Genomic DNA, 21,929 nt, shown 5'->3' with positions numbered 1-21,929 from the left:
ATTCTTTGGATAATTTCTCATTTCTAAAGCAAGTATAGTGGTCCCAAGTGTAACCAGCTAGCAATTCTCCCTTACTTCTGAGTCACCGCTACCCCATTGTATTGATCAAACTAGGGGAGTCACTGGCTGCATTACCAGTGCTCTGGTAAAAGGTCCAATGTGTCAGTTGTCTAAAAGATTCTATAAACTATAACATACTGTGTCATATATTTAGTTGTTTCTCAATGTATAACATACTGTGTCAACGTAAGAAGGTTCTAACCTCTATAATATATCGTGCCAGTTCTCTGGGACGTTGAGAAAGCTATAACTTATTGTGTCTTGTCTTTCGAACCTAAATAGAAAATCCAGTCATGGGAGATCCTTGAAGGTAAAAAGCATAATTAAGTTTGTGTAAGTTATAGCACGGTGTCAGATCTCTTAAAGTCCTGGTAGCCATGATATACTGTGCCAAGTCTGTGGGAGATCCTTACAGCTAGCTGTAACATTCTATGCTAGGGTTATGGGTAGTTGTGGAATCTGTTGCATGGGCAGATTTCCGGGAGATTCTAAAAGCTACATCGCTCCTATTCAGGCATTGTAGAGGTTATCAAAGCTCTAGAATCCTTTTTCGGTACTTAGAAAGTTATAAAAGCTACAAGGTACAGTGTCTGGTCTCTGGAATTGATTTTCACAGTCTTGATGTTTTTTTTTCCCACAGTCTGTGCCGGAACCATCAATGACATGAGTATTTCAGGCGGCTCCACGGAACAGTTCCTTGCCATGGTGCAGATGTACAACAATTGCGAAATAGTCCTGGGTAACTTGGAGATCAGCATGCTGGACCAGGAGCGTGATTTGTCCTTTCTGCGGGTGAGTGGGCCCAACATAGTAGGGCTGGTATAGTACAATCTATGCAAGGCTAGAAGAAGATGCGGCGCAGCAGCTAAACATATGAATGTGGGGTGGAACCAAAGCACGCCAGAAAATAGAGGCAAGGTAGGAGAAGAAGATTACAATTCAATAAGGTGAGATCTGTTCATGTACATTGTCGCCAAGGTGATACTTTGCCATGCACAATATTTCAAAGGTGAGACCCCAGCATGCAAGATGAGACCCCAGTGAGTGTAGCATCACCAAGTTGAGATTCTTATGTGGCTAATATGATTAGGGTAAGACCCGGGCAAGCACAATGTCTCTGAGGTGAGAGCCCAAGATACCTCATTTCTTCAAATTGAGACCTCTTTGTATTCAATATGACGGAGGTGAGCTCACTGAGAGTACAATATCTCTTAGGTAGAACCCCAGTGGGCCTGAGATGACGAAAGTGAGAACCTAATTTGACCAATATGGCCAAGGTGAGAGCCCCATGTTTTAAATATATACTTTAACACACCGTTAATTACAATTCTGAGTTGATTTTATTTATCGAGGGTCGTTGAAGTTGGATTAAAAAATAGAAAGATTCCATTGATAGTTCCAATAGCGGTGTCCTTTCAAAATGGTCTAAAGTGAGAACACGGTTTTATCAATATGATCAGGCTGATAACCCCAGCATGCACAGAGCCTTTAGGATGAGAACCAAAGTGCCAGAAATAGGCAAGGTGAGAAGCCCATGTGACTAATAAAACAAAGGTGGGGGTCCAGTATGCATAATATCTCCAAGAGGAGACACCGGCATGTACAATATCTCAAAGTTGAGCTTTAACTTGCACAATATTTCCGGGGTGAAACCACAGTGAACCCAATATGACCAATGTGAGATTAATGTAACCAATAAGACCAAGGGCCACATGTACTAAAGCATTTTCCCATAGACACAGAATGGGTAAAACCCTTTGATACATCTGGCCCCAAGTTTGTGTATTTGCTGTGCTCAAAATCTCCAATGTGAGATCCCAACATACAGAATATCTTGAAGGTGAGAGTCCAAAGTTCTAGATATGGGCAAGGTCAGACACAATTGTGACCAATATGACCAAAGTAAGAGCCCGATGTGCACAGCATCTTTAATGAAAGAACTTTGTGTGCAGAATATTTCAAAGAAGAGACCTTAATGTGACAAATGTGACCAGAGTGAGCCTCCAACATGCCCAAAATCTCCAGGTTGAGACCCCGGTGTGCATAGTATCACAAACATGAGGCCCAATGTGCCCAATATGGCCAGATTAATAGCCCAATGCAGGCAATGTAACCCAGTTGAAACTCAATATGCAAAATACCTCCAAGGTAAGACCCCAATGTGAATTATTTGCCAACGAAAGGCCATAACTTGGTTAACATCCAATATAAGACAAAGAAATGTCCAAATATCATACAGGTGACTCCAGCTAGTTCTTGTTTGATTTGGTGTTTCCTAACTGAGCCAGACACACAACAATGCAGGAAACTCCCAAAACTCAACCATAGTGCGAAAAGGGAGAAGTTAAAAGGACAAACCATCTAAAAACAAGCTCTGGAACTTCCTTTGAGTGCAGACAAGTCCCACCTTCGCCACAGGTACCAGTGGGTTTCAGGAAACATTTTTATTTCCTTCTCCTTTCTCATGGTTGTCTGCCAAACAATATCAAGAACAGGCTTTAGATCTACCAGCAATCCAGGTCTTGGTGTGGTAGAGAAAGTATGGCTTTACTAACACCTACAATTCATTCAGCAGGACCAGAGAGATCAGTATTTTGATGACACAGCATCATAATTCTGAAATAATCTACTAATATGTTTAGAAAAGAGTACATGTGCTGTAAATAACATATATAAACAAGCATTGGCTAAGGTATAAGTAGAAGCCTTGCTATCATTATAGGAAGGATAATGTTATATAGCTTATTGCAAGCATGTGTTACAAAAATAAAAGCAAGAAAGATAATGAAAAAATCTGATGCCATCAAAATGTGGTGGCCATACACATGCAATAGAAATTTTAAATAAATTATAAAAACATTGCATACGCTTTTAATACAACAGAACAGGTGCTTCCTAGAAGGCAGGTGCTTGTACAACCGATTTAGGAATACCTTTTCATCTGAATGCATCTCACAAGAAAATGTGATTTGTATTGGTGCAAACTAAAGTTACAACAGGCTTTGAATTATTGTAACCCAAAAACAGATTTTAGAGATACAAGGACGCAATCTGGCCCTTAGCAAGGAGCATACCTTTATTGGGGCATCGTCCATCGTAATAAGAAAAATGAAAAATTGAATTTGTAGGCAGATGGAGACAGTTTTCCAAGAAATTATGTTACACATATTGAACAACATTGTGATAAAAAACGGAATAGGAGTGAAAATGGAATAGAATTAATTGTACAGGGGGATCACCTAACACAGTAGGATGTTTGTGGCAAATATTACGTTTCAAAGCAGTTTAATGCAGTGTCATTGATCAAAGCTGGAAGAAGTTGAATACATGTTTTATTTCAGGCTGTATGGGTCTGCCTCAAATAACATTTGGGAGGATGAATAGGGCAGGGTGCATTGTGTGGCAGGAACATTGGTCAAAGCATGACAGAATTTAGTCACAAGTTTATTGTAATTTAGGGATCCACTCACCAAGGATGCATGAAACAAAGTATTCCAAATGGTGCAAATAACTGCACCAAATTCCAATCACTTCTGGAAAGTAAAACAATTAGTCTATGAAATCACCAGTGAGGGATGTGCAGATTACATAATTCCTAGTAATAGACAGCAAATTGACTGCTTAAGTGAAATGTAGACCAGGAACCGATCTTGAGGCCACCATAGTAGCAAGCACACTTAAACAATGTTACCATAACTATGATTGTACGGACCAGACTTTTTATTAGTACTGCTATACTCTTCATGAACAATTCCAACACGCCTCAGAAGGGCTGCCTTACCTTTACTGAAGAATATTATTGTATATTTTGCAGGCCCACTACTTCTTGCAATACGGTACTAGCACATATCATAGAGGGCTGCTATGTCTCTTTTGTGACTGTAGGGTCACTCCCCGGAAGCTTTGCCATACAATTATTGAGCATTACAAAGACTACTCAGCACGGCTACTGTTCTTTGTACGGTCTCACTTAAAGCATCTCAATGGGACTGTGACGGATTAATGAAGAATACCAATTCTCTTTGAGGAACAAGGCCGATACTTCACAGAAAGGCTCCTACACCTTCCATCGATAGTATCAACACTTCCCAGCAGGGATGTCATACTTTGCACGAACAGTATCCGTACTGTCTAGCACAATGTCCATATGGTTGTTGGACTATGTCAGCACTTATCAGCAGGGCATCCTCTATAGTTCAATAAAATGAATACCACTCAGTTGGGAGCCACATACATCTGTCAGTAGTGCCAATAGGCCCTCAAGGGGTCCCCATGGGTTTGCAGGAACACTGCAAAGACACATGTAATATTTTTTCAGAACTTGAATACTTGCATTAGTCTCCTTGGAACAGCCCTGTGAGATTGAGGACAGAGCGTCCAACTAACTCATGTCATTAACGACAGCCACTGCGCTGATTGCTAACACTTTGAATAATGGGCAGTCACTTCTCCCATCACTAACACTGGTTTAAAATCCAACCTTATGCACAGACTGAAGTTGGCTCCATGGCGTGATTCGATTGGCAGTGATAGATAGATACCCCTGAAATAAGGAAGCTGGATTATTTCCCAAACAGCTACACCCATGCTGCAATATTAACCAGTAGTGCCCTTTTACGGTTCAGGATATGCATTGTCTGAGTTGAGCACAGGAATTCAAAACTCCTATCATATGAGTCTTGGGCATTTATTAGGAATTACATTTGGCAATGCCACTGTTCTCTGTTTAATGATGCTGCTGTAACCCAGTGCGGTACAGGCTTGTGTTTGGAGGTTGAGAGAGAGCCAGACTATGTACACAAAACTAGAAAATGAGAAATGTGCCAACCCTCAGTACTTTAAGGAGAATATCATTTCAGTTTTCATTCTTATGTGTAATTTCCAAAATTATGCTTTATTACATATTCATGCAGTACACCCCAGTCCACTCTGCCCCACTCCAATCCACTCCACCTCACCCACACCAATCGACCCCACTCAATCCAATACACCCCAGACCAATCCAATCCACCCAGAGCAACCAAATCCACACTACTCCAATCCAAACCACTCACCCCAATCCACTCTAATCCACCACACTCCAATCCTCACAACACCCCTCTCAAGTCTGCCCCCTTTGCCCCACTTCAATCTGCCCCACCCCAGTCCAGAACAATCTGCCTCACTCCAATCAAAACAATCTGACCCACTCCAAGCCAAAACAATCTGCCCCAGTCCAATCTACCCCAATCCAATCTAAAACAGCCTGGCCCACTCCAAGCTGCCCTGCTCAAATCAAAAAATATCTGACCCGCTCCAGAGCAAAACAATCATCCCCACTCCAATCTGCCCCACTGCAATCCAAAACAATCTGCACTGCTCCAATCCAAAACAATCTGCCCCACGTCAGTCTAAAACAATCTGCCCCACTCCACTCTGCCCCATTCCAATCCAAAACAATCTGCCCGCTCCAACCTGCCCCACTCCAACCCAAAACAATCTGCCCAACTCCAGTCCAAAACACTTTGCCCACCGCACCACAATCTGCACCACTTTAATTTGTCCCACTCCAATCTAAAACAATCTGCTCCACTCCAGTAAAAACAACCTGTACCACTCCAATCCAAAACAATCTGCCCCATTCCAATCTGCCCCATGCCAATCCAAAACAATCTGCCCCACTCTAATCCTAAACAATCATCCCACTCCAGTTTTAAACAATCTACCCTACTCTACTCTGCTCCACTTAAACCTGCCCTGCTTCAGTCCAGAAAAGCTGCCCCACTTCAATCCAAAACAATCTGCCACATGCCAATCCAAAACAATCTGCCCACTCTAATCCTAAACAATCAGCCCACACCAGTTTTAAACAATCTGCCCCACTCTGATCTGCCCCACTTCAATATGCACTGCTCCAGTCCAAAAAAGATGCCTCACTTCAGTCCAAAACAATCTGCCACATTCCAATCCAAAACAATCTGCCCAACTCTAATCCAAAACAATCTGCCCCATTCCAATCCAACCTACCCTACTCAAATCCATTGTACCTCATTCCAATCCAAACCACCCCACTCCAATCCAATCCACTGCAACCCATTCCACCCACCCACTCAAATCCATCCCACTCCAATCCAAATCACCTTAGTCCACCCCTCTCCCATCCAATCCAGTTCACCTTAATCCACCAACTCCAATCCAATCCAGCCCACCCCAAACTACCTTAATCTAGCCCACTTCTTTGCAATCTACCCAACACCCATCCAATTCATCCCACTCCAATCCACCTCTCCAGTCCATCCCACTTTAAAAAGTCCACACACCCCACTCCACTCCAGTCCACCCCACTCCAATCCACCTCACACCAAACCAATTAGCTCCACTCCAACCCTCCCCACTCCAGTTCAGTCCACCACACTCAAATCCAGTACAGCCCACTCAATTCTAATCCGATCCACCCCACTCCAATCTGCCCCACCCCACTGCAGTCCAATCCACCCACTCCATTCTACTCCACTCCAGTCCTCACCACTCCACTCCAGTCCAATCCACCCCAGTCAATCCAGTCCACCCCACTCTAATCCAATCCACCCCAAAGCAGGCCACCCCAATCCAATCTAACTCACCCCAATCCACTCCACCCACTTTACCACACTCCAATCCAGTCCTCCTACCTCAATCCACCCACCTTATTCATTCCACCCCACTCCAAATCCACCCACCACATTCCAGTCAAATCTACTGCAGTCCACTGCAGTCTACCCCAATCCAGTCCAACTCACTCAAATTCAGTCCACCCTACTCAAGGTCAGTCCAATCCACCCCACTCCAGTTCAGTCCAAATCATCCCACTCCAATCTAATAAATCCAATCTACCACAGTCCAATCTAATAAATCCAATCTACCACAGTCCAATAAATCCAATTCACCCCACTCTAATCCACTGCACTCCAGTTCAGTCTAATCCTCCCCACACCAGTTCACCCCAATCCAATTCAATCCTCCCCATCCCAATCCAGTCTAATCCAATCCACCCCAGTCCTATCACTGCAATTCAGTCCACCCACCCCAATCTAATCTACCCCACTCCAATTCACCCCACTCCAATACAATCCACACCACACCACTCCAATCCACCCCAATCCAATTCACCTCACCCCATTTCAATCCGTCCCAATCCAATCCACCCCAGTCCGCTCATTCCATCCCACTCTAGCCCAATCCAATCCACCCCACTCTGCTCCAATCCAATCTGCCCAATACATCAATCCACTCCAACCCACTCCACCCTATTCCACCCCACTCCGCTTAACGCTACACCACTATGCTCTACGACACTTCACTCTACAACACTCTCTGCCACAACTCTACACCTGCTACTCAGCTCTGTGACACTCTATTCTATTCCATGTTACGACACGGTACTCCAACAAATCCACTCTACAATACTACTCCCCTACTCCACTCTATAACACTCCATACCACTAACTTTTAGCCATGCGGTACAGCAGCCACACTGGTGTACAACATGGCAAAAACACATTGTCAAAGCCAACAGCTGTGTAGTCGAGACATACTGGCTTTGCTAGTGCTTGTTTAGATGAGCCACATCCCTTTGGAAATCAAGTCTTGCAAAATCTTCCACCTCTTGCGAGATACAAGATGGCAGTCACCATGCCTGATCACTGCATTGTGTTCTTGGTTCCCTCGCTGTAAGCATCTGGTAATGCAACTTTTAACAAAAGGCTGATAGTGTCGTAGGCCACAGACTGAGAGTACCTACCCCCTTGCTGCAGGAGTTAACCCAGTGGAAGTTCAGGCTTTCTTCATTACTTTGTAGAGGAAGGGGGAGTAAATGGGTTTCAGATTCTTGATGTCATTGAACAGTCTTCAGTGGTAAGCAGGGTGAAGGATTCCCGTGTTTGTAGACATGCAGGAGGCGGAGGTGGTGGTAGGAAAGTCAAATTGAAATTGAGCCTGATCAAGTAGATTTTCTCAGAAAAAGGGATTGAGGAATTCTTCTTGCTCTGGGGGAGTCTGGTAAAATGCTGTCGGAAAGTGTTTTTTAAGGAGCTGTTAGTGGGCTCTTGTGGTATTAGGTTGACTTAAGCGCTTCAATTTTCTTGTGGGTGCACATTTATTTACCGCCTGCTCTAAGATGGCGGATTTTGTTCAAAGGAAGCATTTTCTCTGTATTTTGATGGGGCGTATCTTTTTTTTTTTAGGCTGGGCAATATTAGAGAGAGAATTAGCCTCCATATCAGTGGGTTACTTAACATATTATGATCTCATTGGTATGAAAACACAGCTCTCTGCTTGAACCTTACTTTTGTTACCTTTTAAATAAAGTTTAGGAGATAAAAAGGTATCTTAGAGACTGTAAGAATGTACTGTCAGTTAAGTTCTGAAAGCACAGCATTCCTCCTTCCCATGTGCACAGTAATCAATATGTTGTTAAAAAGTCTGTATTAACAGTGATGATATGGAAATCAGACATACAGTGCTTCATTGCACATCACACCTCGGATCTGCCATTTCCAAGCTCTGTAAATACCCGTTGTTATGGTTATTCTTATGTTCATGCGCTGTATGACCCATGATCCACTCCCTTCCTTCTACCCCTGGGCACTTTGCTATATCAAAATAAATTCAAGCACTTACATGATACATTTACAGACCGTGAGGGCACTGGGACAGCTGTAGCGGTGCCAGTATTAGCCTTTCTAGAGCATTTGTAACATTAGTTCCATATAGGATAGTTGATTAATGTCCTAGTTGCAGAGACCATGCGGGACATTAGGCGGCCTGGTCAGACCCCAGCAAGGCTGCCTCAGCCTCACACCCTTCTAGGATGTCTGCTACATGCAGAAGGCTTGCTTTGGTGAGTGAAGTTTGCTGATTTGGCAAGGGCTGCTGCAGAATCGTAGCTCTAGTTTGCGTTCCCGTAGTCTTAGCCTGGGTGATGGAGATGTGCAGCCCCCTCCCCTCAGTGTATCGCTGGCAGCTGGGCAATAAATAATATTCCGACCTTTTTCCTTGACGCATTACCTCTCCCTGCCTATTAGACTCTCAGAGGGACTGACTGGCTTCCTCCAAGCAACACTTCCCTCATTGCTGATGCGTTTTAGAAAGCTAGGAGCAGGCCAGCCGCGGACCCTACTGGGCCTCAATGCGAGCAAGGAACATGGGCTCCCTTTCTTGCAGGGCAGTGAGATGCGCCGCAGCTGCTGTGCAGTCAGCCCGGCGTATTCAGAGTGCCAAAGAGACATATGCAAAGAAAGAAAATGCACACCCGCCGCTGCATTGGTAGCACAAACATCCATAACTGAGGTGCAGTTGGCCCCAGTGCTACTGCACGCCATGCACTACTGATAGTTACACCCTGAGTGGGAGCCTTGAAGCCCTAGGCCACCGACCATGCTGCTGTACGCACTGCACTACTGATAGTTACACCCTGAGTAGGAGCCTCGAAGCCCTGGGCCCCAGTGCTGCTGCACGTGCTTCACTAGTGATACCTACACCAGTGAGTAGGAGCCTCGAAGCCTTCAGTCCCAATGCTACTGTACGAGCTGCTCTAGTGATAACTACACCCTGAGTGAGAGCCTTGAAGCCCTAGGTCACCGACCATGCTGCTGTACGTACTGATAGTTACACCCTGAGTAGGAGCCTCGAAGCCCTGGGCCACCGACCATGCTGCTGTACGTACTGATAGTTACACCTATGAGTGGGAGCCTCGAAGCCCTAGTCCCCAGGGCTACTGTACGAACTGCACTAGTGAGAGCTTCGAAGCCCTCGGTCCTAGTGCTACTGTACGTGCTACACTAGTGATAGCTACACCCTGAGTGAGAGCCTCGAAGCCCTAGGCCACCGACCATGCTGCTGTACGCACTGCACTAGTGATAGCTACACCTATGAGTGGGATCCTCGAAGCCCTGGGCAACCGTCCAACTGTGCGTCATTCTGCCCTTGCTTCAAGGAATGGAAATGTGTTGCTTTGGAAAACTTTGTTTTATAATGCATAGATAATAGCTCACATGCATTTGCATACATTAATAGGATGTGTTTGATGTTTGAAATTCGCTATTTCGTTTAACAGCAGGTCACTTGGCCTTCCAGCCCTGACTGCTGTCAAGAGTTTGAAAGTGGTGGGGGCGAAACATCAACGTAAGCTGACCAACCAAGCCCTCGTGGGTTCCCCGTGGCTACAGTCTTAGAAGGATGACTAATAAATATCAAAAGGATAAAAAATGGAAAGGGGGGTAAAATGGCAGAGAAAAATCTGGGCGCGCACTTAAACACACCACTTTTTAGGCATGTGTGCATGCGTGACCAGGTAAAATAATTCCACTGCTCTCAGCGGTCTAGCCCAGTGCCCTGTGCTGTTACGTGCAGTGAGCAGGCCTGTGGTGGGCGGAAGTAAAATGTAAATGAGTGAATGAAGAGGGCCCACAGTGCTTCTCTGTATGTATACATGTATGCATTTTTTTACTTTTTTTTAATTAGAGGAGGCTGGTAAGATAGTTGAAGCTGTCAGGAAAGGGTTGTTTGTTCCTGCATAGCACTGCAAGCAGAAATGGGTAGAAGTAACTAGGAACAGGAGCAGTCAGAATTAAGTTGCAAGTTGGAGGGAAGTGACGTGATTGGTTCTGCCCAAGCTCAGCCTTTCAGTCACAGCCAGCCCTAGGGCGTCCAACTTGAGTCCAGAACAGCCACATCCATTTCATGTCGTTTTCACACGTGTTTGCTATATTAATGAGCTCCAGTTGCCTTCATTCGAGCCAGATTCACAAAACTCCACCATTCCTGAAATGCAGGAGAGGTGGAGTAGAGATTTACGATCTCATGCCTAGTATAGGAAATGTGAATCGAGCCTGTTCACGTGAGAAGTCCTAGTTTCCATACTCATGTGAGTCAAAGGTCCCAATGCATAAAAGAGCAGCATTTATGTGGCCGATGCTTTGGCATGCCTCTAAAGTTGGGCTGAAAATGCGAACATGGTATCTGTCCTCACTGTCCATCCCTCCCACTGACTGCAGGTCTGTTCATGATTCGGAAACTAGGGGTGTAGAACTTTGGTCAATTTGCACCCCGCAGATAAACTAGCACTCTTATAGAGATGGCTCCACTCTATGTAAATTAAATTTCATGCCAATACTCTAAATATCTTGGGGCATATTTATGAGAAAGTTCTGTCACATTGGCACCACACAACTTGGTACATGAGTGACGCAAACCTCTCAGTCAGATTTTTAAAGCCACGCAAAACCACTTTGCGTGGCTCTGAGTGGCTTAAAAAATCTAGAGTAACAGCACAGCGCAAATCGCTGCGTTGAGTTGCTCTTCCCTGGGAAGGCGTTCCATGGGCATTACATGGGTGTTCCCATGAAACCCCCATGGACTTCGATGCATACCCAAATTTACAAGAACTTTTAAATCTGGGGATTCAGCAAAATCTTACACCTTCCCAGAGGAGGCATATTCAGGAGAAATAGCTCTATTTCTCGTTGTTTCTTCCTCTATGTGTGCTGCGTTCTGTACCGCACATAGAAGAATATGTCTCCTAGGATTGTTTTTGTGCAGGAAGGTGCCCCTTCCTGCACAAAACAATCCTGCATGCAACAAAGGCAGGAATGTGACGTATTATGATAACTATGGTGCATACTTGCCCTTTCCCTGTCATGCAGTGCAGCTCAGCAAGGTGGCTTTCTGCAATGCATTGCGTGACGTGGCCATAAATATGGCCCCTGGTATAGATCCAGCCCTTGTGGACCTGCTCTGGACACCTCTGCACTAGCCTGTTTGAGTATCTATTTGTTTCACTTCTAATGCAAAAACATTACTGGGTGACTCAAGATTTTGACTTTGTAGTCCTTGATACCAGTGGCGTGCGTACCTTAAGATGACTGACCCACTCTTCTGCCTGCAGAATGTAATGAGGGGCCACTGATACTCCCATATCCCACAAATATTATTTGGCCTTGGGCTGAAAGGGGGCTCCCCTGAAGGGTTGCAGGCCCCGTGAATGCCTGGGTCACCCCGCGCAGCAGGAGCTATAGAGGTCTGCGTTACGCCCCCACAACTTACCATGAAAGGGCCCTGTCATTCAGCACTGACCCGCTGGCCATGTGTGCGTCACGCACACACCCGCAACGTATGTCAAACAGAGGACGGAGGCTATCGCTTTACAAAGGAAAATAATGGGGCATTCTTACATTGAATGGCGGCCATTAAACCCAGTGGGTAGGTGTGCCCTGCTTCTTGAGATCAGCAGAGAGGCAGAGGGAGTCCAGAATGGCAAAGCTCTGGACTCACTTAGAGGCTTCCAGGGTCCGCAGGTGCGACCCCTGGCTTGCCCGTTGCGACCTCTGGCACTGCCTTTGTGACCCTTGGCCCCAGAGATGGCAAATTCATTGCCAGGAACACAGGGGCAGCTCCCACTTATGGACGTCAGTTAGGGGTCCACTCTCTTTGTTTTCTGTCATTTTTTTAAATAAAACTTATATTATTCACTACTAGTGTAATAAAAATGAAATGCAGTTAGCTAGAATATGTCCTTCCATACCAGCTGAGGTAAGCAAAAATGCATTTAAATGTATATTGTGTGTGGGCTTACAGTTGAGAGTGTGTTTATGTGAGAGAATGTATGCAAGTGTAAATGTGTGTGTATGTATAGTTATTTGTGTGTGTGAGTGAAAGTGGAGGTCAAAAGGGTGTGTGATGTCATTTCCGCTGCCCCTGGCAGTTCGGTGAATTGAGGTCCATGGGCAAAGCTATGTCTTATTCACTCAGAAGCCACTGTTTCTGGGGAGGAGTAGGAGAAAGTTCGAAAGTTAAAATAAAAATGTGCAATGACAGACACAGAGCTAATGTTGTGTAGGGGCCGTCGAGTAGCGCATCTGCATATGACATTATTTCCAGGTGGACGCTCCCAGTATCCCTTCACTTTCTCGGGAGTAGGGACACATGTGTCAACAGTGCCATGAAATATTAGTTGTTTGACACTATCACTGCCCTTTATATGGACATACAGAAACGTAGCATCCACTATATTGTCAGAGTGGGTGTATATGTGCTGTTCTTAACTCCACATCGCTTAGGCTATACTTACCTTGTGATGCTGTGGTTAGATTGATGTAGCGGATGCAGTATATCGCATGTGCTACATGACCATGCATTGAGATGTTTGAGTAGTTCAAAGAGAAAGGGCTGGGGATAGTGAGAAACATAAATAAATGCACTCATTGATGTCCAAAGACGAAGCCAACATGGTACTCCACCACTAACAAACTTGTGCAGTCCACCACGAAAGAGCTCAGTGTGGTATTGGGCTCGAATTTGGTGTCAACTGCAAGATCGTTGCAAGTTGGCGCATAGCCAGGTACGTCACTGCAGGCCATCCATGCACTAATAAATGAAACACATCTCCTATCAGTCTCTCACTTCTTCTTCTGGTGGAAAGTACTGTGGCTAACCTCTTTGTAATGGGTGCCATCACAGTGAGCAATCAGATGTGGCCCAAACGAGGTCTGCACAGAGGCCCATGGAGTAAGTCAAGGAGCGTAAATAATATAAATGGACGAAGTTGGGGCTTATGCTGTGAGGAAGTATAATAAAGGAAAGCATTGGCAAAGCCAATAGATCTGGCTTTAGCAATCTGGTGCAATGTCTTTTTATTGCAAGCATGGGCCACAAAAATAAAAAATAAAACATGCCACTGCCTAAAGTTGAAGAACCTATTGTAAATGTTAAATTATAGTAACCATTGCATAGAATTTTAATACAGCAGTATGAGTGCTTCCTGGCAGGCAGGCATACTTAGCACTCATGTAGAATCCTTCATACTTTTAGTACACCTCACAGGAAAATATGATTCTTAATGGCACAAAGTAAAGGTACTATAGGGTTTGAGAGACTGAAACTTGAATACATTGTTTAACCATGTAAGGATGGCTTAAGACATTTTTTTTTTAAAACAAAAGGCGGTAAAGAATGGAATGAGAAAAGCACAGGCCAGTAGAGCATGGCAGTGATGTGAAATTCCATTATTGGTGGATATGCACACGTGGTCAAGTTAAATGCTGCTGCTTATAGTGAAAGAGGGTGATAGAGGAAGCGGACTGACACAGTGACCCATGCTATATGCTTTGGCGGGTGGAATCAAAATGTGAATGACAGTTGAAGAGATCAATGGGTGAAGAAGGCCTACCGAAAGCCACTTCAATAATGTATATATGTATGTATTTTTGATTTATTATGACTCTGGGTCAGGCTAAGAAGTTGGATATGGAGTAAGAAAAGGGTGATAGAAGCTAGAGATCTGAAATCATGAACGTATTTGTCAAGCAGCATCTATAGCATTTCAAACAGAAATGTACAACACAGCAGCACAGTAAGACCTTCGGGTATAAGTGTGATTGACAAATACAGGGCATAATATAACATAACCATAGACAGTTTCATTTGTGACATAAACCAAAGGAATGACGTTGCTGGATGAATTGTGGATTCTGTTGTGTGGAAGGAGGAACCTTGAAGACAAAACTTTTATTACAAACTACAGAATGGACAAAGCATATGTGCCGCGTCACTACTCTCAGTCACCCTCAGTCAATCACCCGTTCAGTTTACTGCCAGAACTCAAAGGAATAAGGGCCCCATTTAGAGTTTGGATGAAAAGGAAAATTCTCCACTTTCTACCGAAAATGTTTTTAAACATGAATTTACACCACCATAGGGTTATTGAATTCAGATGGTGGATTCTACTCCATATCTAGGCCTCCTTCAAACAGGAGAATTACTACTTCCCTCCAAACTCTAAATGAAGCCCAAAGTGTGTGACCTCTTGGGATTTGGGCAGAAAGGGGAGTTCTGTTTCAGAGACGTATTGAAGGCCGTTTGGTTCCCACATATTTTAAAACTTGGCGGTCCACTGGCCATCACTAAAACATGGCGGTCCACTGGCCATCACTAACTGGCCATCACTAAAACATGGCGGTCCACTGGCCATCACTAACTGGCCATCACTAAAACATGGCGGTCCACTGGCCATCACTAACTGGCCATCACTAAAACATGGCGGTCCACTGGCCATCACTAAAAACATACTGCCCCATTAGGAGTCAGGCAGAGCGCTACCAACAGGGGTATCCTGGCCTTTGTGATTACATGGTTAAGGGCTACGGAAGCAATCCTGTTAAAGCGTACTGTGTTTCTGCACATCCGTTCGTCCGGCAGGCAGTAGGTGGGGAAGGTGCACGGCGCATGCTCGGACTCAGGGAAAAACACAGATTAATCCGGGCTATATTGGGTCTTGCGTGATTGCCCTGATTCAGTATTTCCCCTTCTAATTCCCCACCATCTCGTAATGGGGCTAATTCTACGTGTTGCCTTAATCTGTTGACATATCATTGTTAACTCATTCGTTCATTTCAGACCATCCGAGAGGTAACGGGATATGTGCTGATCGTGATGAACACATTCCAGTACCTGCCGCTTGAGAACCTGCGAGTGATTCGGGGGACCCATGTGTACGACGGCAAGTTTGCCCTCTTCATCGCCATCAACGCCCAGGTCAGCGGCAATCATGGTCTTCGCCAGCTGGGCTTCACGCACCTGACAGGTGAGGGCTCCGCACACCCGATGCTCCTCCGTGCTGCTCAGCAGACGTCAGTGCACCTTACTGTACCTCGCTCCTGGCTTGAGGGATCCCTGAATTCTGCACACTGCTCTCCTGTTATTGCAACACTGAGACCCACGCCGAGCTGTTTCAGCCCTCCTCCACCCTAATCTGTAAGGCAGTAGCCAGACCCCTCTGCCCAGGACATCATTCCTGGTCTGCATCACTCCTGTGAGTCCAGTCCCTTGTTCTGGGCCCTCTTACTAGGGTGACCAGGCATCCCGGATTTGCCGGGACAGTCCCGGCTTTTCACCAGCTGTCCCGGCGCATTTCAGGAAATTTAGCCGGTTTTTAGAATGGGTCAACTGAAAACGGTTGGAGGTGTTTTTTTATGTTTTCCAAAGCAGGGATAGTTAGCAGTTGTTATAAGAAAGCATTTTAATTAACAAGCAGGATACTGGCCTTAAAAATTGCATTTTATTTATATTCTTAGTGCATCTGCTCTATTTTTATACTGATAAGCGCTGTCATTCTGCCGCTTGGTTAAAGTAAAAGTGTAGTCCTTTTCCTTGATTTGTCCCGTTTTTTTACTTTGAAAGTCTGGTCACCCTATCTTACACAGAAATACACTTCATGTGATATTTTTAGTGTTTAGCTGACTGACAGCATTAGCTGAGCATTCATGCCAACTTTTAACTATGCAGGGCCTCGGTATAGCGCAGACGACATATCATCGTTTTCTTGTGACATAGGTACGGCCTACAAGTTAATACGCATGATCTAATTGTGCCAGCGAGTTACAGATGTACACTGAAAATGCAAGTCAAACGTGATGCTTTAGCAAATGCTTGTTTGTTTTTTCATGAGTTGGATGTGGTGAGCTGGTGGAGAGTTAGCCCTTTTGCACCCACTGCCGAGAACCATGTGAATACCCCAGTTGACTCCCTTTGTATGCTAGAACATTAAGGAACGGAGAAAGAACATGCCGCCTCATTCAAGTCTTGTATTTTATTTTTTTAAGGAAAGATATTTCATAAAGCTCCGACATAACCCATGCGGGTTTGCGAGAGCTTTAAAGCATAAGGGGCCGCTTGAGTCAAGGGTGTGTACGTATAAAGCTGATATTAATTGTGACCACTGTACAACAAACTAGTATGTAAACATAACATTTGGGGAAACGAAAACACATTTGACTGATTCCGTTTGTGGGTCACAAATCGTTGTGCAGCATCTAGACATAGAAGGTATGTACAAGTCGGATAGCTTTGTGTTTAAACTGATACACAGAATACATATAATACATTTATATATATATCCAATATATAGTCCTTCTCCCCCGCAAAGAACTTCTCAAACACTCAGGCATTCGTTGATGTACACTGATCCTTCATTGTGCAGGGGCCTTGTAGGTGTGGGTCAGCATCTTGAACTGGCATCGCCTCTGACTCAGGTGCCAGTGTAGTTTCTTGGGATGGGGTATGATGTGGGCCCTCTTGGGGAGGTCGAGTATGAGTCTTGCCGCTGAGTTCTGTATTGTCTGGAGTCTCTTCAGGAGGCATGCTGTGATTCCTATTTAGAGCATGTTTCCGTGGTCAAGTCTGCTGGTGATGGGGGCCTGCAAGACAGTCCATCTGGTGTTTCCTGGGAGCCATCTGAAGATCTTGCAGATCATGTGAAAGGTGTGGAACCAGTCAGATGAGACTTCGTCGACTTGTTTCTTCATGGATAGCTTGCTATCCATGAAATCCATAAAAAGCCTTAGTCAGAGCCATGAACCTGTGCGAACGCGCTCATTTAAATGAAACTATAGCAAATCCCGCAAGGGGGAACAACAGTTTCAGCGGATGGGATCACTTGTAGCATTTCCAGTACTCCCGGTGCAGTATGGTGTATGCAGTTTACAAAAGGTTGTGCATTCCCACCCCAGAATATCGATGGGACACAGTATCGAGGACAACATTTGAAAAAAAAAAACTGGCTGGTAAGTAAATCTAGATTTTCTATACCTAACTCCACACATATGTACCTCTGTGGTGCATACATCTTCAAAGTACATAGTGGAGTGAGAAATAGTAAGTCAATACACTCCTGTTTGCATGCACCTTTCAATATATTGCCACTTGATATTCTATCCTTGATGTTCTTGAGCCACAATATTCTGGGTGTCAACATTAAATATTACAATCTTGCAATAGTATTGGCTTTAATAGTTCTTGAGATTTTGGCATGAAGTATAAGGATATCAACGTAGGGCATCTTATGAAGTGTTTCATGCTAGTTTGCATTCGTCAAAACAGAGAAAAAAGCTTTTAGTGGAGCTTCACATGTTGTTTTTAAGTTTATTTGGTAAAGCACCCCCCCACCCCATCTCGGGTCGACATCAGGGATAGATACCCCATGTTTCCGCATACTCACAAAGTCAAGTGGGGGGACAAAGCCTTCACTGTAGCCGCAGCTAGACATTGGAATGCTCTCCCCATCCATATCAGGAAGGAATCTAATTATTAGAGCTTCCGAAAACTGATTAAAACTCGACTTTTCCCGTGCTAATTTAAGACCCGTTTTCCTGGCCTCTTTTTCTTCTTGGCGGCACCGTGTTTCTGTTTTCTTCCTCTCACCTTTGATTAGCGCTTCGATGCTCGTTTGAGCCGGAACACGCTCTACAAATCCACTTACATACAGACATACATTTCAGAACGAAGGGACTGCAAATATACACAAAGGCCCCTTGGAGAACCATAAACACATAAAAAAGTCAGGCTCTCTGTACTTCACAATTTTGTGGTTTGTTGGATTTGTGATGTGATTGGAATTTCTCTCTTTCAGTGAGACTTTAGCTTGTCAGTTACAAAGCATGTTGTTCTTACTCATTTCAAGTTTATCCACTTGAGAGCTTTCTTCTGCAAGAATGCAGTCAGGGTTGGACTTTCGCACCTGTTTACTTTAGCAATCTTTTATCGCTCAGCTCTCTGTTTTCGAGCAGGTCAAAGGTTGGCCCTGGTGAGATTTGCTTTTGAGCCCCACCCTTCTAATCCAGTTCCAAGAATTGGTTATTGTCTGTTTTATCACCAGAGGGAGGCAAAAGCGGCCATGCATCCTGATTGGCCAACACGATGTGACTTCTCAAGAACACCTCATACTCTTGCGCAGTCTGAGTCAGAGACTACGATTGATTGACCAACCTCACTTTCTGATGCCAGAGACATTGAGGAGAGGGTACAATGCACGTTACCATCGAACCAAAGGCATCTCCTTTGTAGACCTTTGTTCTTGGGATGAGAATGAGGAAGCCATACTTCTGGAATATGTTTGTGAGCAAAACTGAGGAATTTGTTAGAGACAGCTTGACACACACTCAAGCAGACTGTCTCACATAGAGACTCAAAACATTTCAGGTGCCTCACTCAAGGATATGTCCTCACTTTACTTGCTGATTGCACAGCATCCCCATATTTCTTCCTGTTCACTTTTCCAACACGCCCTAACAGTTTGTTTTTCAATTTCTTATTTTGGTTCAGTCTGTCTCCTTGCCAAAGGATTGTATGTTAACTCAGTATGACTCACAACACGAGAGGGTGGATCGCCTGTAACAAGGTGCGAGCAGTCCTGTGTCAGGTTGGATTAGTTCATTTAGTCCTCCATTTTTAGGATCGAGCGCCCAAAGCGCTCTGTCCCTATTGTAATCTCTCTATGAGCTTGTAACCACACCCATGTCACGCCCATCGGTTTGGGTGGTTCGTGGGCTTGCCTTTTAAAATTAACTTGATTTCATTAGTGAAAGGTATGCATACGTCATGCCTTTTCCGGTGTTAAGTCCTCCTAGAGTGCACTGGCCAACTACTGAAAACATACAGGGCTCCATGTTTTCCGTATGGTTTCTGGACTACTTTTTCTCTTTATTTCGTAGGCAGCGTCATCTCGCTGGGCAGTAGTTGAGCGCTTTGCATGACATCGACCCTGTTACATGGATAATTGCACTTTTGCCGGTAACATGTATAATTGCACTTTTGCCGATTTTCACTGTGAGCGAACCTGTGTTTCCTTTTGTGTGTCTGCTTCGTGCTCATGGCGGCTGTCGGCTCACTTATGTGAAACTGTTTTACTTTTCATTTTTAGTTTATGTGGCAAGAAAAGTCTGGTTAGGAGTTTACAACCCTAATAGTTCTAACTCAAGGAAAAGTGAGACCCATTGCATTGCAAATGTTTGTTTACATTATGGTAGCTGTAGTTTTGGTTTCCTTTTTTGTGGTAACACTACATATAATTGAGATGTTTGTTGCAGACAGTGTTGTAACCAGTACATTAACATATACTTGGATGTGGCTTTGAAGGATACCCCTGGCTCATTATTGCATGCATGGTTTCCTTGTTTGTTTAAATTCCCTGTTTTTAATTTTTCAACTTTCCCCTCTATGCTTTTGTTGTTTGCACCTTGCTTTTCGCTGCCACACTTCGCTATTCTAGTCCAGGTTGAGTACATCATACCACTGCTTACATTAGGGAACTATTTTTCTTTTTGCAAGTTTCACATGCATTTCGTTTTTAGCACTTAATGAGATTGTTTGTCCTGCTCCTTCCTCTCTTCCCCCTCTTCCCACTTGCCAGTTATCCTTGTATTCCTCCAACACTGCCTCTGTATTGCTAGTTCTCTCTTTTTTCCCTTTACCAACATTGCTGCCACTCAGTCTTTCTCTCTCTTCTCCGCGTCTCTCTCCTTCCTCCCCATCTGCCTCCCTTCGCCTCCAGAGATCCCCATACTTTATCCCACCGCTACAGATATTTACTTTGCCAATGATTGTAAAACTGTGTTGCAAATATTGACAAAGCCAGTATCGATGAGTGGTGATCCCGTAATGTTATTTTCTGTAGTAATGTGAAACAACATAAGGCACTACTTTCAGTAGCTCATACACCAATAGCACAGATAACATTATTATTTGTTTAGACTATGATGATAGCTATTCACAGTTCAAACAACAGTAGCCTGACTTAGTGCACAGGTTGACCCAACAATAGAAATCATATACAATGAACATTGGTATATTTTTCTTTACAATGAGTATTTTTGTCATGTGGCCTTAAAATGTATAAAGATGGAGGAAAGACTATGGGGGTCTTTATGACCTTAGCGGTCACCAGACCACCAGGGTCACTGTGGCGGTCGGACCACTGCGGTTGTGGCTGTCCGACCACCACATTATGACTGTGGCGGAGCTGCCACGGTCCAGCCGCTGACACCGCCAGGCTGCCGCCAGTCTGCAGCCCGGCGGTCCCAGCAGTTGTAATCCTTGACATGGGCAGTGCAGGGGCCCCCATGCACAGCCGCATTGCGGATTCCACTCCTCGAATTACGGGCAGAGGAATGCACGACAAGTGATGCTGCTGCACCCGGTGCACTGTCACATTGCGGCCCGCCCACCAAAGTCATCCTGCCATCAGGCCACATGGGCGGCCTGAACCCCGCCGGTCCTATTAGGAGTTCACCGCAGGGCCGGTGGGCAGAAACAGAGTGCGGTGAACAGAGCCTTAACATTGCAGCCAGCTCCTAATGGAGCTGGAGGCAATGTGGTGGTGCAGCGGGTGCAGCAGCACCCGTCGCGCATTCCACTGCCCATTATTCGGACAGTGGAATGCGTGACAGGGCTCTGCATGGCGGCCCCTGCACTGCCCAGGCCAAGTGCAGCGGCCCCCAGAGGCCCACCGACGCCCCATTCCACCAGCTTTTCCTTGACGGTGTGAACCGCCATGGACAGGCTGGCGGATGGGGACTCGTAACCCCCAGGGCAGTGCTGCTTGCAGCGCTGCCCTGGTGGATTACAAGTACTGGGACTGCCGGGACTGCCAGGCTGCAGGCTGGCGGGAGCCTGACGGTGTCGGCGGTTGGACCGTGACACCTCCGCCACGGTCATAATGTGGCGGTCGGACCGCTACGACCACGCCGGTCCAACCGCCAACCTGACGGTCTGGTGACTGCCAGGGTCATAACAACCCCCTTAATGTTTCGAAAAAGATGTGTTTGGTCGGAATGCATGAACATTCTGCCAATTCTTCAATTTAACATTTTACCTGTACCTCCTGGAGTGCAGCCATTCCCTTTTGTGGGATAAAAGACGGATTTGCACGTATAGTAGTTTTCCCGTTCACTGCCTGGCATCTAGCGCTTGGCAAATTATGCAGGACATTTTGCAACAGTATTACTGAATTATTTGCTCTGTTTACACTTGTTAACACTACCTGAGCAAAGGCTCCACCTCATTAGTAAACATTTTTAACACCT

At 45.0% G+C, this 21,929-nt stretch overlaps 1 protein-coding gene across 2 annotated transcripts in view; it reads left to right on the top strand.

Annotated features, from left to right (window-relative positions):
* ERBB3 (erb-b2 receptor tyrosine kinase 3) overlaps positions 1 to 21,929 on the top strand; it is a 184,929-nt gene that overhangs the window by 100,667 nt on the left and 62,333 nt on the right. For both annotated transcript variants that reach the window (XM_069230585.1, XM_069230584.1), the window contains exons 2-3: positions 701 to 852; positions 15,469 to 15,655. In XM_069230585.1, the coding sequence (XP_069086686.1) occupies positions 701 to 852; positions 15,469 to 15,655 (339 nt within the window). The remainder of the gene's footprint in view (positions 1 to 700; positions 853 to 15,468; positions 15,656 to 21,929) is intronic.

Source organism: Pleurodeles waltl, chromosome 4_2 (genome assembly GCF_031143425.1).
Source record: "Pleurodeles waltl isolate 20211129_DDA chromosome 4_2, aPleWal1.hap1.20221129, whole genome shotgun sequence".
Taxonomy (NCBI): domain Eukaryota; kingdom Metazoa; phylum Chordata; class Amphibia; order Caudata; family Salamandridae; genus Pleurodeles; species Pleurodeles waltl.
This window is presented reverse-complemented; position numbering and strand designations above follow the sequence as displayed.